Raw genomic sequence first — 25,175 nt, 5'->3', positions numbered from 1 at the left:
ATACATTGATATTTTAGTTAAAGAAACATAATTACTTTTTAAACACAAGATGTACAATCATCTTAAGCTGGCACTGTTAAACATCTCTTTTAACATATGTATTTCACTTAATTTCTCAAGCTTAGAACTTTTAATATTTATAACTTTAGTATGTATATATCTATAATATTATATAGATAATATTTAATATGTATTATATATAATACTTTCATATGTCATTATCTGTATGTTTGTCTTTCCACCTAAACACATTTACACTTTCGGTACTATTTCAGTGATATGAAAGATGGAACATAGATTTGGAGGAAATTGATCTCCTAGAAACTAGAATTTAGTTTAAAAATAGGGAAATTCCCACTATTGCTAACAGATTTAAATAGTGAATGATTAAATTTTAAACTGATTAAAATTTAATTGTAACTTTACTATTATGGCTTCAAAAGGTTATGTCTCTTAGTGAGGTAGAAAAAAGCCTTACTAAGAAACTTCAAATACAAAAGATTGCTCTTAGAAAAAACTCAACTCAAGTGCATAAATCAGAGGTTTACATATGATGTGAACCAAAATTTTAACTGATGTTCAATTTTATGTTGTAGTAATCTACAGGTGCTGCAGAATTCAATGTACCCATCTTTTAGCAAAGGTTTCAGTACCTTATCAGAAGATGTGTGCTTGTCTGGGTGTTAACAGGTTGCTATAATGCTTTGCAAACTTTTGTTATTTTGAGAGATATATAGTATATCTTTTTCTTACAACTCAGCCATGAAATCTTTCCTTGTACCTGTCTTTCTCTAGAGTCAGGCTAGTCACATCTACTCAGTTTGCCTTTTTATCTTTCTCACCTGTTGAAGAGGCTGTGGTATGCATGTCCGTCATTGATTCCTAATAGCCAGACAACCATTGGTGTTGTATTTCTGTTGTCTTTCATTCGTTTTTTTAAGTCTCATTATTGTGATTTAAATTGTGATCACCTGAAACACAGCTTTCTCAATTTATTACCTCTGTTATTACTTCTGTTGACAGATTATGAAAGGAATTCATTTGATCATTTAATATGAGCATGTTATGAGCATTTAAAGCATTTTAAATTTAAGTACTGTATCCGTTTAGTGTTCTTTCGATACCTTCCCCACCTCCAGCTCAATTTGGAATCTGCTATTCACTGTAACTTGGGTTGATAAAGCTCTCATATCAGCAGAACATGTGTGCCTTCCTCTGAGATATACTGTATATGGTTTAGTGAACATCCTTTTCCACACTGTGAGTCTTATAGCCTCATATTGCGAAGTCAATATTGACTGGGGAGTCGTGTGGTACAATACTTACTAATGGCACTGCAAGTTTACAAGTACCTTGGAAGGTCACAGGGTCTTCAGGATTTAATTCAACCAAGCCCTGAATGATTTAATTGGATCAGTCCGTTGCCTAATTGGGAGACATTAGCATGCTTTAAAGACCTCTGATCATTCACCACTTCCTACAAAGCCTTCAAGAATGAGGCTCTTCAGGACTGGAGATGTAGACCCCTTTCCCTAGGCAACTCAAACCTAACCAGCCCTGGTCAATTCTGTCCCACTGTTTAGCCATAGCTGCCTAATGAAAGAACCCAGACTTGAGCTCCTAACATCAGGAATTAAGGGTTCAACTAGTGCTCTGAATAATAGGAATAATGTGAATAATCCCTATACTATTTGAACCACTTGGAAGTCTTAATCGATTATTCTTTTAGAATCGGCAATTATTTTTGGTTATGCCAACAATCTTTTCACTTCTCAGCTCATGGCTACAAAGTCAGCAGCCACGCACAGGGGGGAGAATGAGGGTGTGTGTGCAGGCTCCACTGAACAGTCCACTTTTGAGTTTTTGTCTGTTAACACGTCTTAGGTAGCCCTGTCCCCTAGCAAAGGTTCAGTGTCCACTGGAGGAGGCAGAACAAACAACAATGCAACAGGACTGTACACCTGCGAGTGCCTTAGAGCTCCTAGACTAGTCCCACAAGACCCCCGCTTGGGGGAACCACAGTCACAGAGACGTGACAAAGAAATAAGCCATCGAGCTTGGCCTGCTCTCAGGTGCTAGCCGAACCACTGGTTATTTTCAATTTCAAAGGAGAAAAAACGGAGATGTAAATCAACGTCAATCATTACATAAGGAATTAAAAAGAAAAAGTAGGGATAAAATTTGAAGATTGGTCATCAGTTTGTGAACATACTGTATATATGACTAGACGGTACAGGATAGTACTTGCTAATAATCACCTGCTAATAGAGTCAAATAGTCATATGACAAAATTATTTTTTGGAAAACAAGCCCTGGCTTGGTGGTGCAAGGAGCATTAAACTGTTACAAATGAGAAGAGACTGTTCTTGCAACTATTGACCAAGCTGACTGCTATAAGGGTCCTATTCTTTCTGAGAGAATTTTGCAAAATTGCAATGCGTGTGGTTCACTGAAATTATCTGATAAAAAAATTGATGAGCATCCAGCACCTTTAATAAGAATGAGACACGCAGTATTATCGCTCAGTAATGAGAACAGTTACACTGGCTTTTGCGCTAATGCTTTCAGTCGGGCACTGTTCATCATAAATTTCTATTTTAAAAATTGAATTAAGCTGCCTTGATTGCAAAAGCACAGCATTGTCGTAATATTGCAAGTTTTTTTTTTTTACCTGCCAGGGAGATCCAAGCCTTGAAAAGAATTACATCTAACCAAGCTGACATGTGGCACCATAACACAGAAATATGAGCCAGCTGATTTTTGCACTCCCTGAGGGATTTTTTTTCTTCTTTTTTAATTACAGGGTATCCTGTTGCCATCTTGGGGCAGGAATTCCAAAACTGTTTTGTGCACTTAAACCTTTTACAGGAGACATTTAGTGTTTTTTATGACTACTTGTCTTTAACCATCCAAATGCTTTTTCACTGCTTAATGTGCCATCCAAAGTACCCATTTAGTATGCCTCATTTTTTGTAATTATAGTTAAAGGCATTTCTTGGGAACATGATTAGTGTGACAGAAAACCAAATATTCTCTTTTAGTGCAATATATCAGGCTTTGGTGTATACAATATCTGCTGTTCGATAGGTTCAAAAACCAGTGTTTGAGGCATTTTTGTTTTCTCCAGGGGGATACTTCACTTCGCAGATATTTGAAATTAAGATCTTATGGTTAATTAAAACTGAAGACCAAAAGTCATGTTGTGTTAAGAGGTTATCTTGGCTGCTGAATGCTAAATTCCTTATTCCCCAAGGCTAGCTGTAAACAGTAAAGAGAAAGAGAGCCCAGTGATGTATTTTGCTTCCTTTACACAGATGCATAAAATGGTTAATATCTTGTTTTGGTTACTGAAACTCAGTATTACTAAGTATAGGTACTCACTGATTAGATGGTAGGAGTAAGTTTGGTAACAAACAAATTGGGTAGGATTTAACTACACAGGAACATAGGATGAACAAACTGTTTGGCTATAGTAAGTCATGTATACTGTAGATTTCTGAGCCAGTGAGGCTATACATATCATGCATTTCTGTAGCACATGGGTCTGGAGGCAGAGACAGAGCAGCCTGCTCCATCAGAAGACCACACATTTCAGTAATTCTTTATTCAAATGCTTAAAATTACTGTTCAACACAGTTTCATACTGGTGACATTCAAGAAATAAGACTACTTTCCTCTCAGGACTGAGTTGCTGTGTACTGCCAAAAACAAAATTCCTGGTTTTCACTGTGTAATTTACAAAATTCTTTTACACAAATACAGAAATGTGATACACCGTGAATCTGTTTTCTTCTACACAGTAAAAGCAATCTTCTAAAGTTGCTTAAAAAGGTATTTGATGTACAGAAGCTGTTTTTAAATCAAACCTTAACAACAGGGATTATGTTTTCAAAGCAAATATGACAAATAAAGTAAACAACATCCACTGAATGATGGTCATTCTGTTAATTTCATTGTCTGGTGAACAGAAACATGGGTTTTTATTCAAATGTATTGCATTTTTTCTCTCAGTAAAGACCAATCATATATCACCAATAAGTAATGGAACATACTATGAATCCTTCCCTCTCAGATTCACTCTCTTGATTCTGAAATTCTGAACTTTCTTAAAATTCCTTAAATTCTTGTGATAACATTTCAAAAAGAATACTAACAATGGAGCCAAACAATGTGAATCATCTGAAACAGGAAATTAAGGAGATGCCCGTCGGAATTCCCTAACCCAAATTTTATTTGACAGCATGTTCCATTGCTCAAAACAGTATGATTCTTCCTGTTTGGTGAATATTAATCTCTCCTTTATCTTTAGCTGTGAAAGAGTTAATAATTTGGTTTGAATTATACCCTTTCTACTTTTCACAGATAACATGTCTACCATCTGAATGTTTGCTGAATTCAATTATAATAATTGCTTGTATTAGTGTGTTGGTTTTCATTCTTAACTTCATAAAGAGCTTCACATATTGGAGTGGATCTTTTTCATCTATGACTGAGGTGCAGTATCCACCTCGGTGGGGCATGGCAGGTGTTAAGTGCCGACAGTCCCTTTACACAACACATCATGTGGAGAACTTCACCAATTGATTTAAGAGGGAAATTTAGGGGTAGCAGATTGTGTAAGCCCAAAGTGGAATTTCACCTGTACACAGAGGAAAACACCCCTACTCTTAAAAACTGCACTATGGGATTGTTACTGACCTTGTGGTCAGGATCTCAATTTAACATCTCAGCCAAATGATGGTGCTTCCTATAATACTGTTACCCACTTACCACAGAGTGGGATGAGTTTGCAAATTCTTAGTTCAGAGAAAGAGAGAGGGCCACCTACTTGTCCTCCAGCACCACATATACAGTAGCAGCAGCCTGGTTTTCCATAGATCTCCCATGCCAGTACCGACCAGGCCCTGCCTTGCCTAGCTTCTAAGATCTGATGTGCTCAGGCTACGAGGCATTAATGCTGCTAATGACAAAACAAAAACTACTCCACCTTTATGAGGGGGATGACCTCAAAGAAAGGTGTTAGTCACTGCTTTCTGACAGTGAACACAACCTTTACAACAAACTGCTCTAAGGCCTTACCTTGATTACAGGTCTTTCCGGTGTATCCTGGGTAACACTTGCACTTATTTGGTCCTACACATTCCCCGTGCTTACATCCATGCTGGCAGAGAGCTATGAGAAACAAAAACAAAGTGGTTGACATAATAACCCCCAAAAGTACAAACATGACAGCTTATGATTCTGAGGACCATTTCACATTTGAATGCATCACTCTATCAAGGTACTACTGTATATCTCTTTCTTCATCTTTGCCCTTCATTTACCTGCTCTTATGTTTTAAGGCTGCACAGTGCCAATGCTACATGTAAAAGCACAGGCCTAAAGATTAAACTAAAATATCGTTTTTAATTTTTTTAATTTATTTACAATGATTTAGAAAAGAAAGTTTGAGCCCTGTAGTCCAGTCTCCTGAGCTACCTGAGACAAACACTTTCCAAGTGGTGATACGACAACAGAAACCTCACTGACTTCCTGAGCGCTCATAGCTGTAAGCTTACAGTGCTGTTAGTGAGATGACTGCACAAGAACTCCAGTCAGTGCTCTCTTCTGTATGGCGGTGTGTGATGGGACACTTAGAAGTAGGGAGAATTAAAAGAAGCACTCATCCTAACTGAAAAGTGAAAGAGACATACAGTACAGTAACAGTAATTGGTTCTCAAACAGCAATTATGCAATTGACTGGTAAAACCAACAAACACGCTTCCCTTTTTTTGTGTTAATGTAAAAAAAAAATATTGTGCTTTTATTTAGCACGATCCTTTTAAATCCAAGATTAACTTTTGATTTTATACACATATTCTTAATGTTTGATTTTATACAACATATTCTTGTTGTTATCCTTGGGTGATGTTTTTCCCATCTAACAGATCTAAGGTCTCCCAAACTGAGGTTCCAAAAATTTATTTTTTTAATAAGTTTAAAAAAAGTCACTGTTTTATTAACCTATGACTATTGCAGTTGTTGTTGTTTGCAATATGTAAAAATATAAAAACTTCATTAAAACTTCAACTTAAATTGAGGGGAAATCACTATATCTGATACTGTATGTGAAAGATTTGTAGAAAATATACAGTATGGGTTGTTTTATTTGGAGTTTTTGACAACACTCTGCTTCAAAGCTCTGGACTTTTTTCAACACTTTTTTTAATGAATTTAACTTTTTCAATGGATTATTTCAATCATCGATCTTTCTTACAGCAATGACATACAGTAGTAACAGAAATAAATAATACAATGCATTTTAAAGAACTAACATTGCCAAATAATTATTACAAAAAACATTTCACTCACATTTAGGCAAAATATTGTTTCATCAATGTAGAAAGCAATGCTTCACAATGGAAATCTATGGTTATTTAATATGGCATTTATCACTAGTCTAGCAATAGAATCCCACATTCTTCACAACATATTTAAATAGCAAGACAAATTACAAACATGTTTGTGGTGGTAAAATTTTAAATTGTGGTAAATTGTGGTGGTTTTAATTCATAATGAGTTATTTTACCTTGCAGTCCTCATTCTTTAACCTTCAACCTTTATAAATATTTGTATATGGACCTTCTGAATGTTGTAACTAAGCAGCATCAAAAGCATCATTAAGACTGTTATGACACAGTACCGTTTATGCACTTAACTAAAGCTTTCATGGGAAGAAAATGTGAAATGTGAATTTAGTGGTTTTAAATTAAGATGAAGGTATAATCCCAATTTGAATGAAGGAAACAAAACATCTAATTATTTCCTCTAATACCCTGTCATGAGAGGTCTGTGAATCTATTGTTTTCTCTTAGTACATACACCTACGGTAATATTACACTCAGATAAACACTGAAATCACCAGGTCAGATCTTTAGAGTATGTAAAAGTAAGTCAGACAAACACTATCTGGCATGAAATAGTGCTGTGAGAGGTATATTTGTACAGCACAGCCTTGGTAATGCTCAGACCCTGTGGTAGAATAATTATGGAGGTCAGATGCTACAATCATTTGTCAAGTTAATTGGCCGAGTGGTGACTAGCTATGCATGGCGACATCATCACTCCTGAAGCAAGTGATTGCTGAAGTACATTATTTTTAATAGCGACTCCTAAAGAAACCCTTGTTTTATTTTTGTAAGACTGTTTGCTATTGGGGGTATCTGCTCTGATTATTTCAATTAATGAACTGTCATTCTAAGATGTTTTATTTCAGGAATGGACAGATTTGAAAAGATTATGGTAAGGGTATCGTTCTGTTTTGTCTCCTGCACTTCTATCTATTCTTTGTCACTATATGCATTATTTAAATATAAGGTTTCCTTAAATGTTGAATATGAAAAGTTTCGATCTACCAGCATTAATTATAGTTAATGTTTCAGTGACACTCGGAGTTCAATTATTTTAGGACTGAACATAAGCTTCCAAGAGAGTGGCGTCATATTCATTTTTATTAGCTCATCTGTTCTAATAAAAATGGCATTGATCTATTTTCTCCATGACATGAAGTAGAGCCTCATAAGTCCTGTCTTACAGTATTAATAAAACCTAACAGCTGACTTATAATAAGGACATATCTACAAAGAATGAAGGGAGTCTGTGCTTTGCCCAATATGGCAAAATGATAAACTTAATTGAAGGTCATCCAGGTTGATTCCTTATCTGGTCGCATGATTCACTCTTAAATCTTATGGAATTATTTATTCATACAGCGGCTCAGTGAGCAGATATTTATTTATACGTTTTTACGTAATGGGAATGGAAAGTGGGCATGCTCAGAAGAACTCTATCCCCTTTCTTGGTGCAGGGAAGGACGCCCCCTTTTAGAAATCAGTCTGGCAAGCCGGCAGGAAATACCCTGTATGCTTTCTACACATTGAACGGCATCTTGTCCTAAAATTGGCACCCACGACAGAGCGGTCTCTCGTGCCTTGTGTTCTGCAGGTTCCTAGGATGCCACCAGGACATTTTCCAACAGCTAACTGCCATTCACTACCAATCTGTCAAGGGGACCTACAGTAAGTGGAATCTTTCACCCAGTAATGGGGCTCTCTCTCCCAGGCGGTCCATTCCCCAAACTATTCTGCTACATGTTGTAGGACTTTGTGCTCCTTCATGGGTGTCTCTTTGCCACATTAGACTAAATGGATCCATTAGTAGAGTATAGCAATAGGATACACTCTCTGTGTTTCAGATTCAGTGTAGGAAAATTAGGTAAAACTGGTCAAAAACTTTTTTGATATTGATATTGATTTGATATGACCAACATTTCAGGACAATTGAGAAGGTTCTCAAATATATTTTCAAAAACGTTATTCTAATCGATCATATCTTATCTCTATTGTTGTATGATATCCATGTGGCTTCTTAATTTTGGCAAGCAGATTATGTTGTGATCTCTAGCTAAATGCTTATACCATATATAGTGCATTTATATGGAAAATTATTTTAAAACTGTTCTAGTGTTCTTTTATTTAGAGCAAAAAGCCAATTTCTCAGAAAAAATACTGCCTACAGACCACTGCACATCAAGTAGTTCTGTTAGTACACAGATAACAATACCTTTACTCTCTGGCATTCACATCAAATACAAATATATTGTGCAAGAAAGACATAAAAACATACTGACATATTGCATATTATGCATCGGTTTACACAAACAAAACCAAAACATGCTCAAATGAGACAAATAATTAATACTTACAGCAATGTCATTACAGAAAGGAAATCAGCAGTAATAACAAGTTTATTAGTAATAAATTATCAACAGAGATAAGCAGTCGGGACATGTTATTTCCTCTGTTCTAGACAAAATGAATTCTGTTTGGTTTTTATGCTGCTCTATAAAGATCAATTTCATTTAATTATCATCTAGCAGGAGGCTGAAGGGACAATACAGACAACTGTACAGTATAAAGTAGTGATTACGGCTCTGGAATCACAATAAGAACGTTTTGTGTTTAAATCCCAGGTCAGGTACTACTGTTGTCTCTTTCACCCCAACTGCTCCCACAAAATACCTAGATTTATTAATGGGTGCAAATATACTGTAAGTCACTTTAGATAACAGTGTCAGCCAAATAAATGAGTATTGTAATAATAATTATCAGAGCTGTTTAAAAAGTAAAAAAATGTTAGAAGAAGGAGAGGTCACTAAAAAAGTATTGGTCAGCAATATTATTGTATTTTCTAGGCTTTATCCCTCTATAATTTGTTGGGCTATAGGACCTCATAAAGTTGTAAAGACAAAATTGTTGTTCAGTGCCACTGACTCTAGTTCGCAGTTGATCTGTCTTGCGATCAGATCTATGGAAAAAGACAAGTTAAACCACAAATGCCCATGGTTACATTTGAATAGCTGCTTAATTCTTCTTTAAAACCCTAAAATAAGGAAGAAAACACATATGAAACAAGGACAATTAGAGATTATTAACTACAAAGAATCACATTTATTTCAAGAATGTTAGGGCAAACAGTGACTTTAGCAAGTGCAACGTGTGCCACGGTTCTAGACAGAAGAAAAATTTGCTGCTGGAAAGGAGCTATTTATATCTCAGTTAACCCATGATTTAGAGGGCGTGCCTTCAGGACACAACTTGCCAAGATATTTCAAGAAATACGTGGAGCTAACCTTGGGGCTGGCACCTTATCCCGAATACTCTGTGCCTTAAGACGTAGAGAGCTGCAAAACAAATGTCCAAAAAAAGAAATTCCAGGATTTTTTTCTTTCTCTTTTTTTCATTTTTGAAAAAAATAACATGAACTGAGGCTGGGCTTGGTTTCTCGATAAGCAAGCATTCCTAACCACTTACACACACATACACACACTCAGCTTTCTCGCATTTAATTTCACAAATAAAACAGCTTTTCCCTAAACAAATACATTTTAAAGAGTCCAATCTTAATGTTTCTTTTACTCAAAACAGTTTTAAGACATTTGCTGCTTTTTTAATCCATTACTTTTTAAGGCCAAGCACATCAAAGATTTGACATTCATTTGGCATACTACCTGAAGTAATGCAAATCAGAGTGGATTTTTTTTCAGATGAAACACTGTAAAAGCAGGACCAGCACTTCTTAAGGAGACAGTATTTCTGAAATAGGAGCTCGTATAGAAAATCATTCAGCATGAGAGACAGAACATATATTACTGAAATAATGGAGGACTGAAGTATTGCAACTGGGTTTAATGTACTGAGGGTCCAGTTTCTTATGAGTTTTGTAGATTAATTTATCTTGGTTATGATGGTGACCTGATGCACTTAGTACTATCTGTGGTTAAGTAACCTAAACATTTCAGATTTTATACTGTCATAGTGGCCTTAAAGCTAGGCACTTTAGAACTTTTACCAGCTTTTTCCAGCTTTAAAACCTAGGAAGAAGAGTTAATGGAGTGCTTTTAAACCCAGATCAAACATCCAGTATCACATGTATAGAGAGAGTGTGGAATCTTTTCAGTTATTATGTGTGACTTATAGGATTAGTTTCTTAGATTACATGCTTTTTCTTCTGTCAACGTCTTTAGAGTGACCATATTTTGACCTTTGCATTCTTAAATTAATTTTCACCCGTTCAGATAAAACCCCACGACGTCAAATATGTTAACACTGATAGATACCAATATGGTAGCAATTGTTTAATTGATTTACATCCAGGAAGACTATTGTATACCATGCCTCGGGCTGAACTGTTTATATTTTTGTCTACGGCACCAGAGATAGCAGGAAACCAATGTTGAATGAAAGACTATATGGGTGTTTGTTAAAAAAAATGTGCCCAAAACTATTAGCACTGGATTAACAGTAATATTTTATCAAAAATGTTTCAATATGTGTATAAGTGTATGCTCCCATGGAATAAATTACTGTGCCACACTTTAGAAACTTGGCAAAAGAGGAAAGAGTACTTGTGCTTTTGGGTCAGGTAATATCCAAATAAAAAACATTTCTGCTGGAGTCACTCTGCCACAGGCTGGAAATGCTGCAAGTTTTTTTTTTTAAATAATAAATGAATATAAATAAATAAATTTAGGTGTGCTATCCCAAAACGTGACTGAAAAAGCCTGCTGAGTTTCAGTTTGGGTTTTCAGCATGCACAGTACCTATCTGTCACACATACTGTACCAGTTCAGAGCTCTTCTGGCTTGGAAAGAATAGATCAGAAGAAAAAGGCAGAGCAATAGAAAATTCTGAGATGAAAACCAATGCCAGAATGCATTCAGGCTGAGAGAAACATAAAGTACTGAAAATCACTACCAGAGGTGCAATATTAGCTTGTGGTGAGATCCCCATTTTTATATCTTTGAAACAACCTGAACCAGCACTCTGACAGTAAAAGAACATTTTATTCATTTGGATATCAATCTGTATCTTTTTGAAATAACATAGAATTTCCCATTGATTACATCCTTGATATTACCAATTTTGCTTGATTAACTTCTAGAGTTAGAGAAAATAATTTTCATTTGAAAATGAACATAATGAAAAAAGTGGTGGATGTTTTTTAGACGTTTAGAGTTAGGAAAAATTTAGAAATAAAGTCAGAAATAAAGGAAAACTTATTTTTTCCACTAAATCTCACACAGTCCTTGGATATACATGAAAAGGAGAAAACAATCTTAAATTTACATGGGACCAGATACTGTCTCCTTAAACTGCTAGTTGCTTCAGTGTTTCCATTCCTCATAGATGTGAACATTATGATACTGATAATCACCAAATTTTCAAATACACCAGCAATCATCATTAAGAAGGACACATTAGCCCTATGCATTGCATTTTGATACAGCAATAACAAGAACACATACTTGGCTTTTTGACTTAAGAATTCTAGGTCCCATCAAAAGTATTCAACCACCTGAAACAGGGATCATTAATTTTCCCTTGATGATCTTTTATTCCAGACCTAGAATTGAATGCACAAAATGTGCATTATTCAGATACTGAAAAGAAAAAAAAGATAATATAAGAAATATACAGGGAATCTGTGATCCTTTTTTTGGACAATAATGTGATTTATCAGGGACAACAGGATAGTCTGTGTCTTTCTTCTCTTCAGCTTTTAGATTGTAAAGTGAAAGCTCTTTCCACAAGTGACAAAGTCTCTCTGTCTTTAACCTTGACAACACTGTAAACTCCAATTCATCTTAAGGTAAGAAAGACTGTGAACCTTTTACACTTCCCAGGAGCCAAGTTGAATGTCATGTGCTTAATGAACCACTGGGTCTTCTGCCAATCTAATTGGATGAAGTCGGACCCCGTAATGAGCTCCCCCAGAGAAACCGAGGAATACTTGACAGCACTCAAGCCCTGGCATGCCACTCCGTAACACGATGGCAACTGTAATGTGATGTAATGAGTTCCTCTTGGGTTCTGTCTCTCAAACTGGCTGTAGTCCGCAATGTCATTACCATAGCTCTTTGTCAATGCTGAAAGAGTCATCTCATCAGGCAAGAATTAGGAAGCTAAGCTGGCATACATGTTGGTTAAGTGACTGCTGTGTATCCATGCATATTTGTCAGTTATATTCTTATTTACAACAGACAAATTCAATCATTCTAAAGTTTTCAATGGTTCTGACTGAACACAATTTGAAGAAGAAATGATGCGTGGATGTACTGCTAACAATGAACTAACGTCATTGACTGTGCAATTAGAACATCTTAAGAATTAAGACTAAAGAATTGTATGCACGGCTGAACTGTTTCATGGTATCTTACCATAATCCTCGAGAAAAAAAAATGATCTAACTGCAGAAAAAAAAGAGGGGTGAAATCAGCCCCAGGAGGGAAACATTTTGAGACCAAAGGCAGACTGTACATGGTAGATAAAACTCTCTGTTAGTTAAGGTTTTGTAAGTGAAAAATGCAGCATGCAGTGTCATGCAGGACACCACAGCCATTCACAAAAGCTGTGCTGAAAAGCTCTGGAGACCATGCTCAAGCTAAAGAAATGAAAAAGCTACAAAATAATATCAACCTCTGATGCTTTGTTTACAGACGTGGTAACCTTTGCCACTCTTATCCCCAACTTTGGGAAGGTAATTCAAATACTTTTGACAGGACCATGAATGCAATGGAATTTTTAAAGACGAACAGTTAAAAACAAGCAAAATATATTGCAGATTATTTGACGTAACATGAAATATGGAGACAGATGAATCTCACGTAAAACAATTAAATGCACACAGAATTTTGGCCAAAATGCATTGCAAATGACTTGAGCCATAACAAAACACAAAAGGCATGCTCTATTAGTTAACCCTTACATGTGACTAATGCGGCATGCAGTGTCATTCTCAAAATGTATGCATGAGCCCCCATGTATCACACAGCCTTAGCTTAAATTCATAGCAAGCAACAGCTGTACTATCCTGCACCACAGCCATGCAAAATATCTCACATTTCTCAGACTACTCTGCATATTCAGGCCCTATTTATATCTTAAAAGATCACAAAAATATTTCTAAATAAAAGAAGGGCGGTTTTTCCAGGGGAAAGCAATATCATACATAATCCTCTAGAAAGCACACGGGGAAATATGGAAACGTTGAGAGAATTTAATTTCCTGGAGGAGCACCATGACTGATTTTAAAGGAATCTTTTTTCCTAACATGTTTGTGCACCACTGTTTAATGAGGGAGTATGTGAGGTTGTTTTCTACCCTGAAACAAATAAACATACATAACTATGTTTCTGAACACTGTTGTCTTTCTTTTTCATTTGTGTTTCCTGGATAAAAATACTTGTATCTACAGAAGCACTAACGAGGTGATCTTTTTCTAAACGTTTTTTTCTCTCCTCCAAACGCATTGTGAACATTAACTGTATGTAATGATTGTGGAACATGGACCAGGATTTCAGTTTTTGAAATACCAAGGACATGGGTATAGTCTGTTATGTTTGAATGTTTACAATTGCTGACGAATTGTCTATTTAGACAAATCTGAATTTTGTGGAAATAGAAAAATAAGACTTTTTTATGAAAGTTACTATCTGGTATTCACCTGCATTTCTCCATTAAGCTGAGTTAGGCCACTCAGGCTATACCTTCTTCTTGCATTTCACATAGCATTTTGAAAAATAAAAACAGCTGGTTTATAAAAAACAATTTCAAAGCTCGTGCTGTTCTCATTTGAGAAACAGCAGAAGCCTTATTTCATTCTGTAAAAGTACCAAAATTCAGGGGATTTACCAATCACCCATCGAGTGTGTGCATAATGTTTCACATACAGTCTCTCTGATTTATATATGTTTTGGTTGGGTAAGGTTTTTTTTCATTAAAAAATCTAACAGAATTTAACTTTATTTTCCAAATGTAAATCTACCATTGTGCATGAAAGGTGAGTCTAAAAGAGGCAACTGCAGACTGGCGGGATCGTGAAAATGAAAAGTTGGTGGTCAGTCAGTGAAAGAAGCATTCTGGACCACATTTTGCTTACAGGTTGTTTTCAAGATCTGAAAATTCCTAAAAACAATGTTGTTTGATCCACCACAATTTTTTTGAGCACACGTAGCTTTGGTATGATTAATAAGCACACGATGGAGTGAAGGTTAGTCCTGTTTCCTCATTCAATTCTGGACTAGTGTGTCGTTTGTAAGGAGTTTGCATGTTCTGCCATAATTCACATGGGTTCTTTCTAGTTTTATTCTATCTTCCTGGGTTATGGGAGGTGTTTAAACTGTCCCTTTGTTTGTATGTCCGACTATAAGGGTGAGGTCCTCCCTTGTGCCTTTCAAGTCTTAATTTCTAGGATAAGACTCAGGGTTGCTGTGACCCACACCAGAAACAAGTGGCTTTCTTATCATTAATGACTAATAAGTAATACATTTTTGTTTAGCATGTGCTGCCTCGCCGTTTTTTTCATGATAACCTAGTTTTATGCATGAACTGACCAGATGTTCACTACATTTGAACATTTGTTTTTTCTAAGACACAGTTATCTCAACTGAATACTTCATTATCTATCCAATCAATTTCTCCAGCATGCTACAGTTCTCTTTCAGTATATTATCCTACGAACCCAGCTTTCCTACCTATACCACCACAGTGCCTTCCTTTTTACCAGCCCATGATAATGAGCCAATCTTTTCCAAAGGAAAAAGATTGTCAGTGGTCCTGAAGCCCATGTGTGACTGCAGTGAATCAAAATCTACTATACATGTGTGTAGGTGCGTGTGTTAGAGTCCCAAGCGCTTCAGAATGTTTCTGATATGCCAGTGTGTTAAAGCAACTAGATAGTTTGAAAGCCCCCTCTAGGCTCTACAACCCCCAGCTCCAGCAGTACTCACGTTGGCAGTGACCCCAGGACCGGCGCGTCCATCCCCAACAGCAGTCTATTCTGGCTCCATAGCGGCACAGTCCATTTGAGGAGGCCAGCTGCCTGGGCCACCTGTCAGAAAGGAAGACTATTAGCTTAGTGCCACTGAACAGTTTGACAGTGGAAGAGGAAATGAATATGGCACCTGTTTGCTCAAAAAGGCCAGTTTGCCTCCCTATCAATAAACACCTTTATAAAGAACGAATTGTGCCTTATAATGACATCTTTAGCATTTTCACATTTACTTTGCTTTAGCGCTGTCTGTACCCTACTTCAGATTAAGGAAACTATAATTCGCAGTAGCTGTTTAAAACAATCACAGTATCACATATTTCCTCAAATTAGTGACATCTAAATCCACAGGTAAACATGCCTTTCTAATCAAACACTCTCCCATTTACAAAAAAAAAGCCCACATACTTACTCCAAGACTTTAACCAAGACTCACTATTTTGTATCTCAGTTTCTGTCAGTTGGAATACTCAAGATAAGGAATTCTAGGTGATCTTCACCTTTTCCACTGTCCTTTCATTAAAGAAACGCTCTCCTACTGTAATTGGAAGAGGGAGGTAGTGTAAATCTCTGTTTAGATTATCAGGGTTCTTTTCTTTCCTATAGAGGATTGTACCCAGAGGATGAATAAACCCTATAGCCTGGAGATCATATGAAGGGAATACTTGCTGACCACTTCATGCTGGAACTGGCTCAGGTTTTTACAAGTCTGAGTTGTTACTTTTAGACAGAGTCTGTTCCAGTGGATTAGGAAGACAAGACTGGAAACTAATCAAGCTTTTTAGAAACTAACCCTAGGATGATGGGCAAACTACTGTCTTGCCTAAACCACCTGCGTAGTTTCAATGTATAGAAAAAAACATGATTTTGTAAGAGAAATATGTATTACAGTAATATGTCTACTACTAAACATTTCTGTTTTATTTTACTCTGATATGTTTTTGTTATTTGTATAATCTACCATGTGTTGCAGCCAGTTACCAAAATCAGAATGCTGTATGCCAGTATGTGGCTGGTTTCTCTGTTATACAACAGATCACGCAGCCAACAGTCTGTCTGTTATTAATGTAATTTGGCTGTTTAAAATGCCCAATGAACTGTTCTTTGCAAGTCGGATTCCAAGCAACATGGAACAGACCAGTGTTACTGTATAGTATTCAGAAAGCTCTGTAGCTTACATGCAATATTTAAAATGTTGTTATGGCTGTTCAATGTTCTATGCTTCCAAGAGAGTCAAAACAAGGAAACAGGAAAGACCGTTTTTTAAGATGATAAATTACCAAAAATCAACAAGTGATGTTGAAACACTATAATGTGGAGATAAATGCCTGCAATCTCTTTATACCCCAATACCTTTATCACAGCTAAACTATACATTAAATTTTTTAACACAGTGTGCTTACTATAGTACATTCTGACCACATGCACATGCACATGCCTTTGAAAGGCAAAGAAATGTTAATGCTACTGACTTCCTGCTGCCCACCCGTCTGAAACCTTGATTGAAAACCTTGACACACTGAAACATTATCTTTGCTGCCTGGAAGCAAGTGAGCTCCAACAAGGCACAGACACAGCATAATTGTGAGCAGTTCAGTGCTTGGCTACTGTTCACATTGAGATTCATGGCTGTCGTTAATAGTGTCACAAGTGTAGACTAGCCAAATATCTTTGTGGGTCACTCAAGTCCTTAGACACCTGCCACTAGATTAGCTGAAAGTGTCTTCCACAATGAAAGCATGCCCTTTACATGGGCTGGAAAAATCCAGGTAATTTATAATAAAGGCACACCAAAAATGCAGCAGAGCATTGAGTGTATAACATTGGTTTTACAAGTATTACAAGCATTTTAAACAACAAGAACCGCAAATAACTACCATAGTAACAATAACATAATTATCCATTACCAATATTTTACAGCTCTATAAGCTCACAAAGATGAAAGTTTTATATCGCAGCAACTGCTTGCCAACTGTAACCTGCCTATAATTTGCCGCCCTTCAGCATTTCTGATTTAAAACTATTAGATGATCCAAACCAACATATCAAAATGAGTGATGCAAATGTACTTGGAGTCCACCGCCTTAAAAAAGAGAAATTCATCACGCTCCAGTGGAGCAAACTGTAACTCCTGAAATTTACATTGCTAGCAAAACTAAGATGGATACAAAATGAGACAAGCGCACAGTACACCACGCAATGGAAATGAACCCTGCATTTAAAATAAAATCCAAAGTCTCTGAGCACATTTTTCTACCAGCACAATGAAAGGGGCCACAATTCCTCAATTGCACAGTCTTTGACTTACAAAGACAACTACTTAATCCAGGTGAATGAGTATTAGCCATTCGCCAGTATTAGAACTTTCCATTTATGCAACTAACAGCTAATATTTACATTATTGGTATTTGTATACACAAGTTTTCAACATTTTGTATGGTCCTAACAAAATATTGACACAACTAAGCAACAAAAAGTGCCACAATACTGATATAAGGTATTAACTTTACCTATTTCCTTGTGTCAAGACTAGTCCAAATCTTGTCAAATGATCAGATGATTTATGTGCAATGGACACGGAAGATAAAACTTACAACATATAACAAAGAAATCTTTGCAATTCGTTGAGTAATTTATACGTACTGTTATATATACACTTTATAAGTGTTATATATACTGCTTATATAAACAGTACATAACTCTAGGTGCATTGCAAATTGCACATAAGGTATGGTATTTTTAAGAAGCTTGTGTGACTATGCACCTAATTGCACACACTATTATGTAATAGCCAGAATGTCAGAATGTCTGACAGAAAGTGATGGAAGTAATTCTACTGTTATTCATAATATTTTCATGGCACCTTACCTTGAACCACTTTTCTAGTGGGTCACAGATGAACTACAGCAGTTAAGCAGAATTTACAACTCAGAGAAAGCCCCTTGTTCCTGACACCAACTTGGACACCATGCTAGATCATTTCAGAACTCAAACATACAGTAGAACATAAGAATTCTTCCAAATGAGAGGAAGCCATTTGTAAGAGCAGTCTTTCGGTTGCTAACAGCTAATCGATCTGCGGTTCTCATACTGTCGAACCAACAATTCGACTAGGATTGACTTTGTAGATTTCTTTGAGTATTCTGAGGACCTGGATCAGGTCCTCTCATTGTCTTCTCTGTTAAAAACTATGGATATTGAGTTAATTTAGTCCATCAGTGAATAACATTCCTTTCAGCCTAGGAAAAAAAATCTGGTTCCAATTCTCTGAGCCAGATCCAGACTACCAATATCTTTTTTGAAAAGCTGTGACCACAACCATTAAAGAATTCTTAATGAGGTCAATAGCCTCCCTTACTTTAAATTGTACACTTTAACTGGGGGGTGGCGTGGTGGTGCAGTGCAGCAACTGGACTGGGGAACTGTCTGTGTGGAGCTAGTATGTTCTCCCTGTGTTCGAATGGGTTTCGTCAAGGTGCTCTGGTTTCCTCCCACAGTACAAAAACATCCTGTTAGGTTAATTAGCTTCTGGGAATATTGGCCCTTGTGTGAATGTATGTGTATGTGTATGTCTGTGTGTGTGCTGCAATGTACTGGCATTCTTTCCAGGGTGTATCCTGCCTTACACCAGTTGCTTTATGCTATAGACTCCAGCTCCCCATGATTTAGAAGAAGCAGTTAGAAAATGTATATTTGAACTTTAACTAGGCCTTTATATCCTAAGCAGCAACTAAGGTTGCTGCTGGAAGAGGTGCTAGTGGGGCCAGCAGGGGGCGCTCACCCTGCGGTCCATGTGGGTCCTAATGCCCCCCTATAGTGACAGGGACACTATACTGTTAACAGGCGCCGTCCTTCGGATGAGACGTAAAACCGAGGTCCTGACTCTCTGTGGTCATTACAAATTTCCAATTGGCCCTTACCAATCATGGCCTCCTAATAATCCCCATCTATGAATTGGCTACATTACTCTGCTCTCTTCCCCACTGATAGCTGATGTGTGGTGAGCGTTCTGGTGTACTATGGCTGCCGTCGCATCATCCAGGTGGGTCTGCACATTGGTGGTGGTGGAGGGGAGTCCCCATTACCTGTAAAGCGCTTTGAGTGGAGTGTCCAGAAAAGCGCTATATAAGTGTAAGCAATTATTATTATTATTATCCTACCATTCTGTTTTCCTTCTTTATTGCTTCTCCACAATGCACAGAAAATAAAAATGATGCGTCTACACAACAGCTAAGTCTTTCTCATCAGTAGCCTGTTTAAGCACCATATATCCACTTTGTATTTGTAGTTTATGGTTTGGTATCTACATGCCATATCTTACACTCATTGACATTAAATATTTTCTTCCAGGTGCTTGTCCAGTTGTGAATATTTGGTCTAAGGTTTTTTACATTTATTTTACAGTTTCTAGAGTGTTTGCCGATTTTCCTAGTTTGTTCTAATCTACTAACTTGACTAACTTGCTAATTCTATAAGAATCTAGATTGGTGGTTCCCGACCCTGGTTCTGGAAGAACACTGCTTATTTTCTTTTGAGCAAAGATCTTAAGATTACTTTATTGATCTACAAGCTTCCTCACACTTTTACTGTACTTATCTTGTTTATGTGATCAGTCCAAGGTATCAAAAACCCAGAACTTTACACAGCCTCTCCTTAACTTGCTTGCCATTATTTCTGATTAAACAGCTCTTACTAGTTAATCAGTTGGTGAAGATCAGAGACAGGTGGAAATGGAAGTGCATCACATTCTGATATTGAATGGTTTTTGCTTCTGGAGAGGTCCAGTTGGTGACATTTCAGGCAATACGCCTCTATGAGACCAGCTCTGAAACTCAGAAATTGGAATTTATAAGAATTGGTAACAATTAAAAAATCCCATTCGACCTTTACAAATTACAAATACGCCACAAATACAAAACAGTAATCAGTCAATCCTCAACAGTTTGGAGCCACCAATATACAGTAGATCATTCAGATAAACTAGGAGGAGCAGTGGTCTTAATATAGATGACTTAGACACTCCACTAATTATTCCCTCCTCCTCCATGCAAACAGAAAGGTACAATGTATAGATATCAATTAATCTAGCCAACATGTCTTTGGTAGGTGGGAGGAAACTAGTGCTCTCTGCAAAACTGGGGAGGACATGCAAACTGCCCAAGACCAAACTCGAACACAGTACCTAAGAGCTGTGAGACACCGAAGTGTCCCACCCCATTCAACAAACCAAACCAGTAAAGTCCATTTAAAATGAGAAATTCAATTTAAAGCCTCAGGGGAGTCAGGGGTCTCCAATCCTGCTCATGGAGGTCTAATGTATCTGCAGGTATTTAGTCTAACTGGGCTCTTAATGACTTGAATCAGCTCATTATGGGCTTAGCTGAACCAGTTGAACGGCTTCTCTATGCTTTTCAGTTGAAGGTGCTTTAAAAAGACCTGGAAAATCTGTAGATACTAAATCCTTACCAGACATGTTTTGGGCACTGCTGGCCTAAATAAAGATGGAAATGAAGATGGAACAGGCAGAGTTGTTGCCATTTCCCAAAAGGGAAAAACGCAGTTATTTACTGACAACGTGGTGTAACATCAAATATCAATTAAGTTTCTAATACCTTAAACCAGGACATTGATGGTACGTAGCTCTTTTGGATAGCAAAATGAAAATGTCCATAAATCATTGATAAAACAGGTTTTGTTAGGAATTAATTCAAAGTACCACTTTGCTTATAAGATTGCCACGGATCAGTGTTGGTTCCCTTGCCAAAGTTGCACCTAATAGTCTGACTAAAAGGACTCTGGATGGGCAGTATAAATAAATAGAAATAAAAGCAGCAGGTCCAATTAAAAAATTCAATATAAGTAGAAAATCTGCAGTCAGTGACAACTGTACTGCAAGACAATGTTTTCCACAAAACTACAAACAACATTCCATAGTAAATCAGAGCAGAGGTTCTCTTATTCTCCAGCTTTGCTAACAGCTTTGCCAAAGGTTTCAGCACAAATCACAAAAGCAGTCAACGATAGGATCTGTCCCATAATACAATTGATGGTATTATTATTTTTTTATTTCCTGGTATTTAAGCTGTTACTTAAAATCCCAATTCATGATAACTTCATACTATTGAATCAGTACATCATTTATGTGAGTCGTTATGTTAGTCGAGTTAATTATATTATATACACTGAATAAAATGCCACAGTAATGAAGCAATAAAACAAGGGAATGCATCTGATTAGAAAAGCTTTTAATTGCAATTATTTCTCCTTTATTCACAGTTTCAGATGATCATCACTAACGGTGATAATTAGCCTAATGGTGAGTCTAAAGGAGTGCTCCTGCACTTGAGCTTAGATTCAGACACTGGTGCATGTCTACAGCTGGCCTGTGAATGGCCCCATTTGGCTCTCTTGCTCCATTACCTTTGCTGTCAATAGAATGCGTTGCTTGGTTTATCTAAGCGTTCATTACCGCTGAGGCTACGTTTAAGATAAGATCACTTTATGGGCCCTATACAATTTTCTCCTATTAGGAATTTGTCTTTCCGCATACCCCAACTTGCTCTCCATGAGACAAACAGACAGGGAGAGAAGCTTGGGGTCAGAACGCAGGGACCCCACCGGAGTAGGATCCCTCTGCCAGCCGCGGGATACAAACCGGCAACCTTTCAGCCATAGAGCTTTAGCCACAGAGCCACTGCACCACCCATTTTTTATAAAAAGCCATGAGGTTATGACAGAAGATGAGCTCATTAATGTAGGATTTCAACCTTAAAACTTAACTGCACATCATCATGACAGCGGAAGATAGTAGTAGTGGTGGTCAGATAGGCAATTCTAAAATTGTCAGCATGCTTAGATGACGCCAGGTATCGTAAGTCACCTGAACGGAATGTGTAACTTTACCCTCTAGCATTCATCTTTCTTTACAAATAGAACTAGTAAAGCTGGCCTTCCATTTTGTCCCCCAGGAATTAAATTCAATTTTTGCAATGCAGTTTACGGACACATATTTCAAGCAGCCCACAAATAATGGCGAATATCTGCTATTAATGTTCACCCAACTTGATTAACCCTAGTTCAGAATTATTTGGTTAACTCACATTTGCAAAATTGAATGAAGCCATTAAGTAAAATGAGGAACTTGTAACTATGGAAAAAAAAACTTCGTTCAAAACTAGGAATGAAATTACAACTCAGAAAAACTTAATTAAAAACGGCTAGCATATGGGTGGAGCTGAATTTCAATTTCAATTTTCAGTTTCAGGATTTTTCAAACTACTCTTTGACGTAATATCGTTTTAAAGGGTGATATCAAAGAGGTACAATGAGTCCCTAAATTTCAAGTGCATCTCCGAAGTTCACAGTTTTTTCCGTCAGTCTAAACTAGGCTGTCCACTGGCATAACAAAAATAGAAAGCATGATGAATTCTAGAGCACATACTGTACATAACTCCAAACACAGCACAGAGAATGATGAGAGTGAAAGTTGAGCACTTCTAGTCTGAGAAATGAACTAGCGTGATGCAACTAAGTGCAAGAGGTTCGGAAGTCTTCTAATGTGTCAGTTAAAAATACACAGGCGGATCATGATAACACTAATAATAATAATAATAATAATAACAACAACAACTTTGGATATTATTTAACAATGGGTAATTAAAGTTAAACTGCAATGCATTGGGTGGAATCTACTGAGTAATACATGTAGATAACTAAATAATTAATTTGGCAGGGAGCTTTTCAATTCAATAACATCTTAATTGGAACAACGCTCCCTGACTCAAACCCTCAGCGCATTCTTTTGCTTTGGCACGTTTTCTCTTTCTGTTCTTCAAACATTTCACCTGATTCGTGTCCGGACTTGAACTGAGAGGCAGTGTAAATATGTCACATTGCAGCGGAAGAAGAATGTATGCATTTAGATTTTTCTTCTTCAAAATGATCTAGTCCATTGTATATTATTTAAATATGATAGACTGTTTTCTAGTATTAATGCGTGTGCTCTTTTAAGTTTACTGTAGTATACGACAGTAACCCCAACATAAACAGCAGTGAATCACAATGAAACTGTGGTAACAAGCACGGTAAACTTTAGCAAGATAAATTGCACAAAGGACATACCGTAGGAACAATGAATAAGACAGTGCATAGCAAACAAAAACGAGGTAAACGCGAAAAAATACTTGGTAAACTTTTGCAAAGGGAAAGAATATGCAAAATATAATGACATTACAGAAACAAGAGGAAATAAAAATAGAAATCATCTTTATTATCATCCTTAGAGGTAAGTTCATAATGCTAAAGATAATCGTTTAAAATGTACAGTTGTGTAATGCACACTGAATTTCTAGACCATATTTAGACATAAACTGATTCAGAGAAGTCTTAGTCTTGTGATTCAGAGAAGAAAAAATCCTTTTTTGGTCTCGGCAAAATTTTTATTTTGCTCCTTAAAAGGCTACTAATATGCTTCGTTTCTAAACAGCGAATGAAAGAAACACCATCTTACCGCTGTCATCTTACAATAATTGTAAACAAGCCGTTAATTGGGCAGCAAGCCAGTAAAATAATTCACAATAGGCAAAATCCCCAAAACTGAGCACGACTTCATCTTTTTAGGAAACTAAAGCACGCAGTAACACGCACGTTGTGTAGTTTTACATGCTCCTATCAAAACGCATGTACTACTTACAGGAATACTGATTTTATTATTGCAATGTGGAGTAATGAATGGTTATTATCTGAGATAAGTGATTCTAAGAAATAAATATTCGAACTACTCAATGCTGCTAAATGAACAGCGGCCAGTTACTGGAGAACGTCGCGTCTTACCTGCCGTCAAAGTCACCAGTCACTGCCAAGCACGCACTGGAGAAAAGCATCAACTTTATCCACAATCCCATTGTAACTGCTGAAGACGATGCACTTTTTTTCTAACTGTTGCCCCCTTTAAATCCAAGTACGTATTCAGAAAGGAAAGCTCAGTATTCAGATATTTTGGGTTACGTTACACTTGCTAATCCTGGCTTCTCGGAAAATCAAAAAAAAAATCACAGGAGTGCGAGAAAGGAGGTAGCGAGCTCCTAGAGTTTACGCAGTAGTAATGCTGGAGTCGCAAGCGAGGCGGCTGCTGTCCTTGAAATCGCTAATTTACAATGTTTCTGAGGTGCTGAAGAAACACTGTGCAGCCCCTGGGAATGGACCGAGTGTGTGAGTAGCCGAGTGCACTCTACTGGTGTTAGGAAGTCCCGCACCTTTTTTTTTCCAAGTTTATAACCAGACTCGCTCCTACTTTTCACAGTATGACTTCAAAAGGCTCCTCACACTCTCAAAACACGTATACTTTTTTTTATCTTTAATGGCGTTGTATCCGCTGCCTCTTGATTGCCTTAAACAACGCCAGGTACAGCCTTCGTTTTACCGTGATGTCTCTGCTACCCTTTATTCCCGGGGTAAATTGTTACAAATAATAAGTAGCGGTAATTTCGCATGTGCGCTTTTCCTGGCTCCAGAAAAGGTAAGTTGCCAAGCCCGCAGCACCGCTCTCGCTGTGGCTCTGGTGTAGGAATGCCTGAATGAGATTCAGATATTGAAACGGCTCCAGGTAGATGCTGCTGTAGCCCATCCCACCAATACAGCGATAGCCACGAAAGCAATCGTCAGGTGCCTTTCTGTAAGCTTGCAGCACTAATGTTATAACACATTTGCACACATATGTATACAGATACTGTATATCATTCTGCACACATTCAGAGTTTAAACACTCCAGTGGGTATTGTGGTTGTAAAACAGTAACCCGGGCGCGT

General features: G+C 37.2%; 1 protein-coding gene across 4 annotated transcripts in view; it reads right to left on the bottom strand.

Annotated features, from left to right (window-relative positions):
- The window catches only part of npnta (nephronectin a), a 58,553-nt gene extending 33,603 nt beyond the window's left edge, over nt 1-24,950 (bottom strand). For 2 of the 4 annotated variants that reach the window (XM_015345832.2, XM_006630012.3), the window contains exons 1-4: nt 24,202-24,950; nt 15,329-15,429; nt 9,671-9,721; nt 5,080-5,172 (exon numbers count right to left, since the gene is read on the bottom strand). In XM_015345832.2, coding sequence (XP_015201318.1) covers nt 5,080-5,172; nt 9,671-9,721; nt 15,329-15,429; nt 24,202-24,272 — 316 coding nt within the window. In that variant the 5' untranslated portion in view covers nt 24,273-24,950. The remainder of the gene's footprint in view (nt 1-5,079; nt 5,173-9,670; nt 9,722-15,328; nt 15,430-24,201) is intronic. The other 2 variants (XM_015345833.2, XM_015345834.2) reach the window with 2 other exon arrangements.
- Nucleotides 24,951-25,175: the final 225 nt, after the last annotated feature.

This window comes from Lepisosteus oculatus, chromosome 1, assembly GCF_040954835.1.
Source record: "Lepisosteus oculatus isolate fLepOcu1 chromosome 1, fLepOcu1.hap2, whole genome shotgun sequence".
Lineage (NCBI taxonomy): Eukaryota > Metazoa > Chordata > Actinopteri > Semionotiformes > Lepisosteidae > Lepisosteus > Lepisosteus oculatus.
The sequence above is the reverse complement of the archived record's forward strand: the minus strand, read 5'-3'. Positions and strand labels throughout refer to the sequence as shown.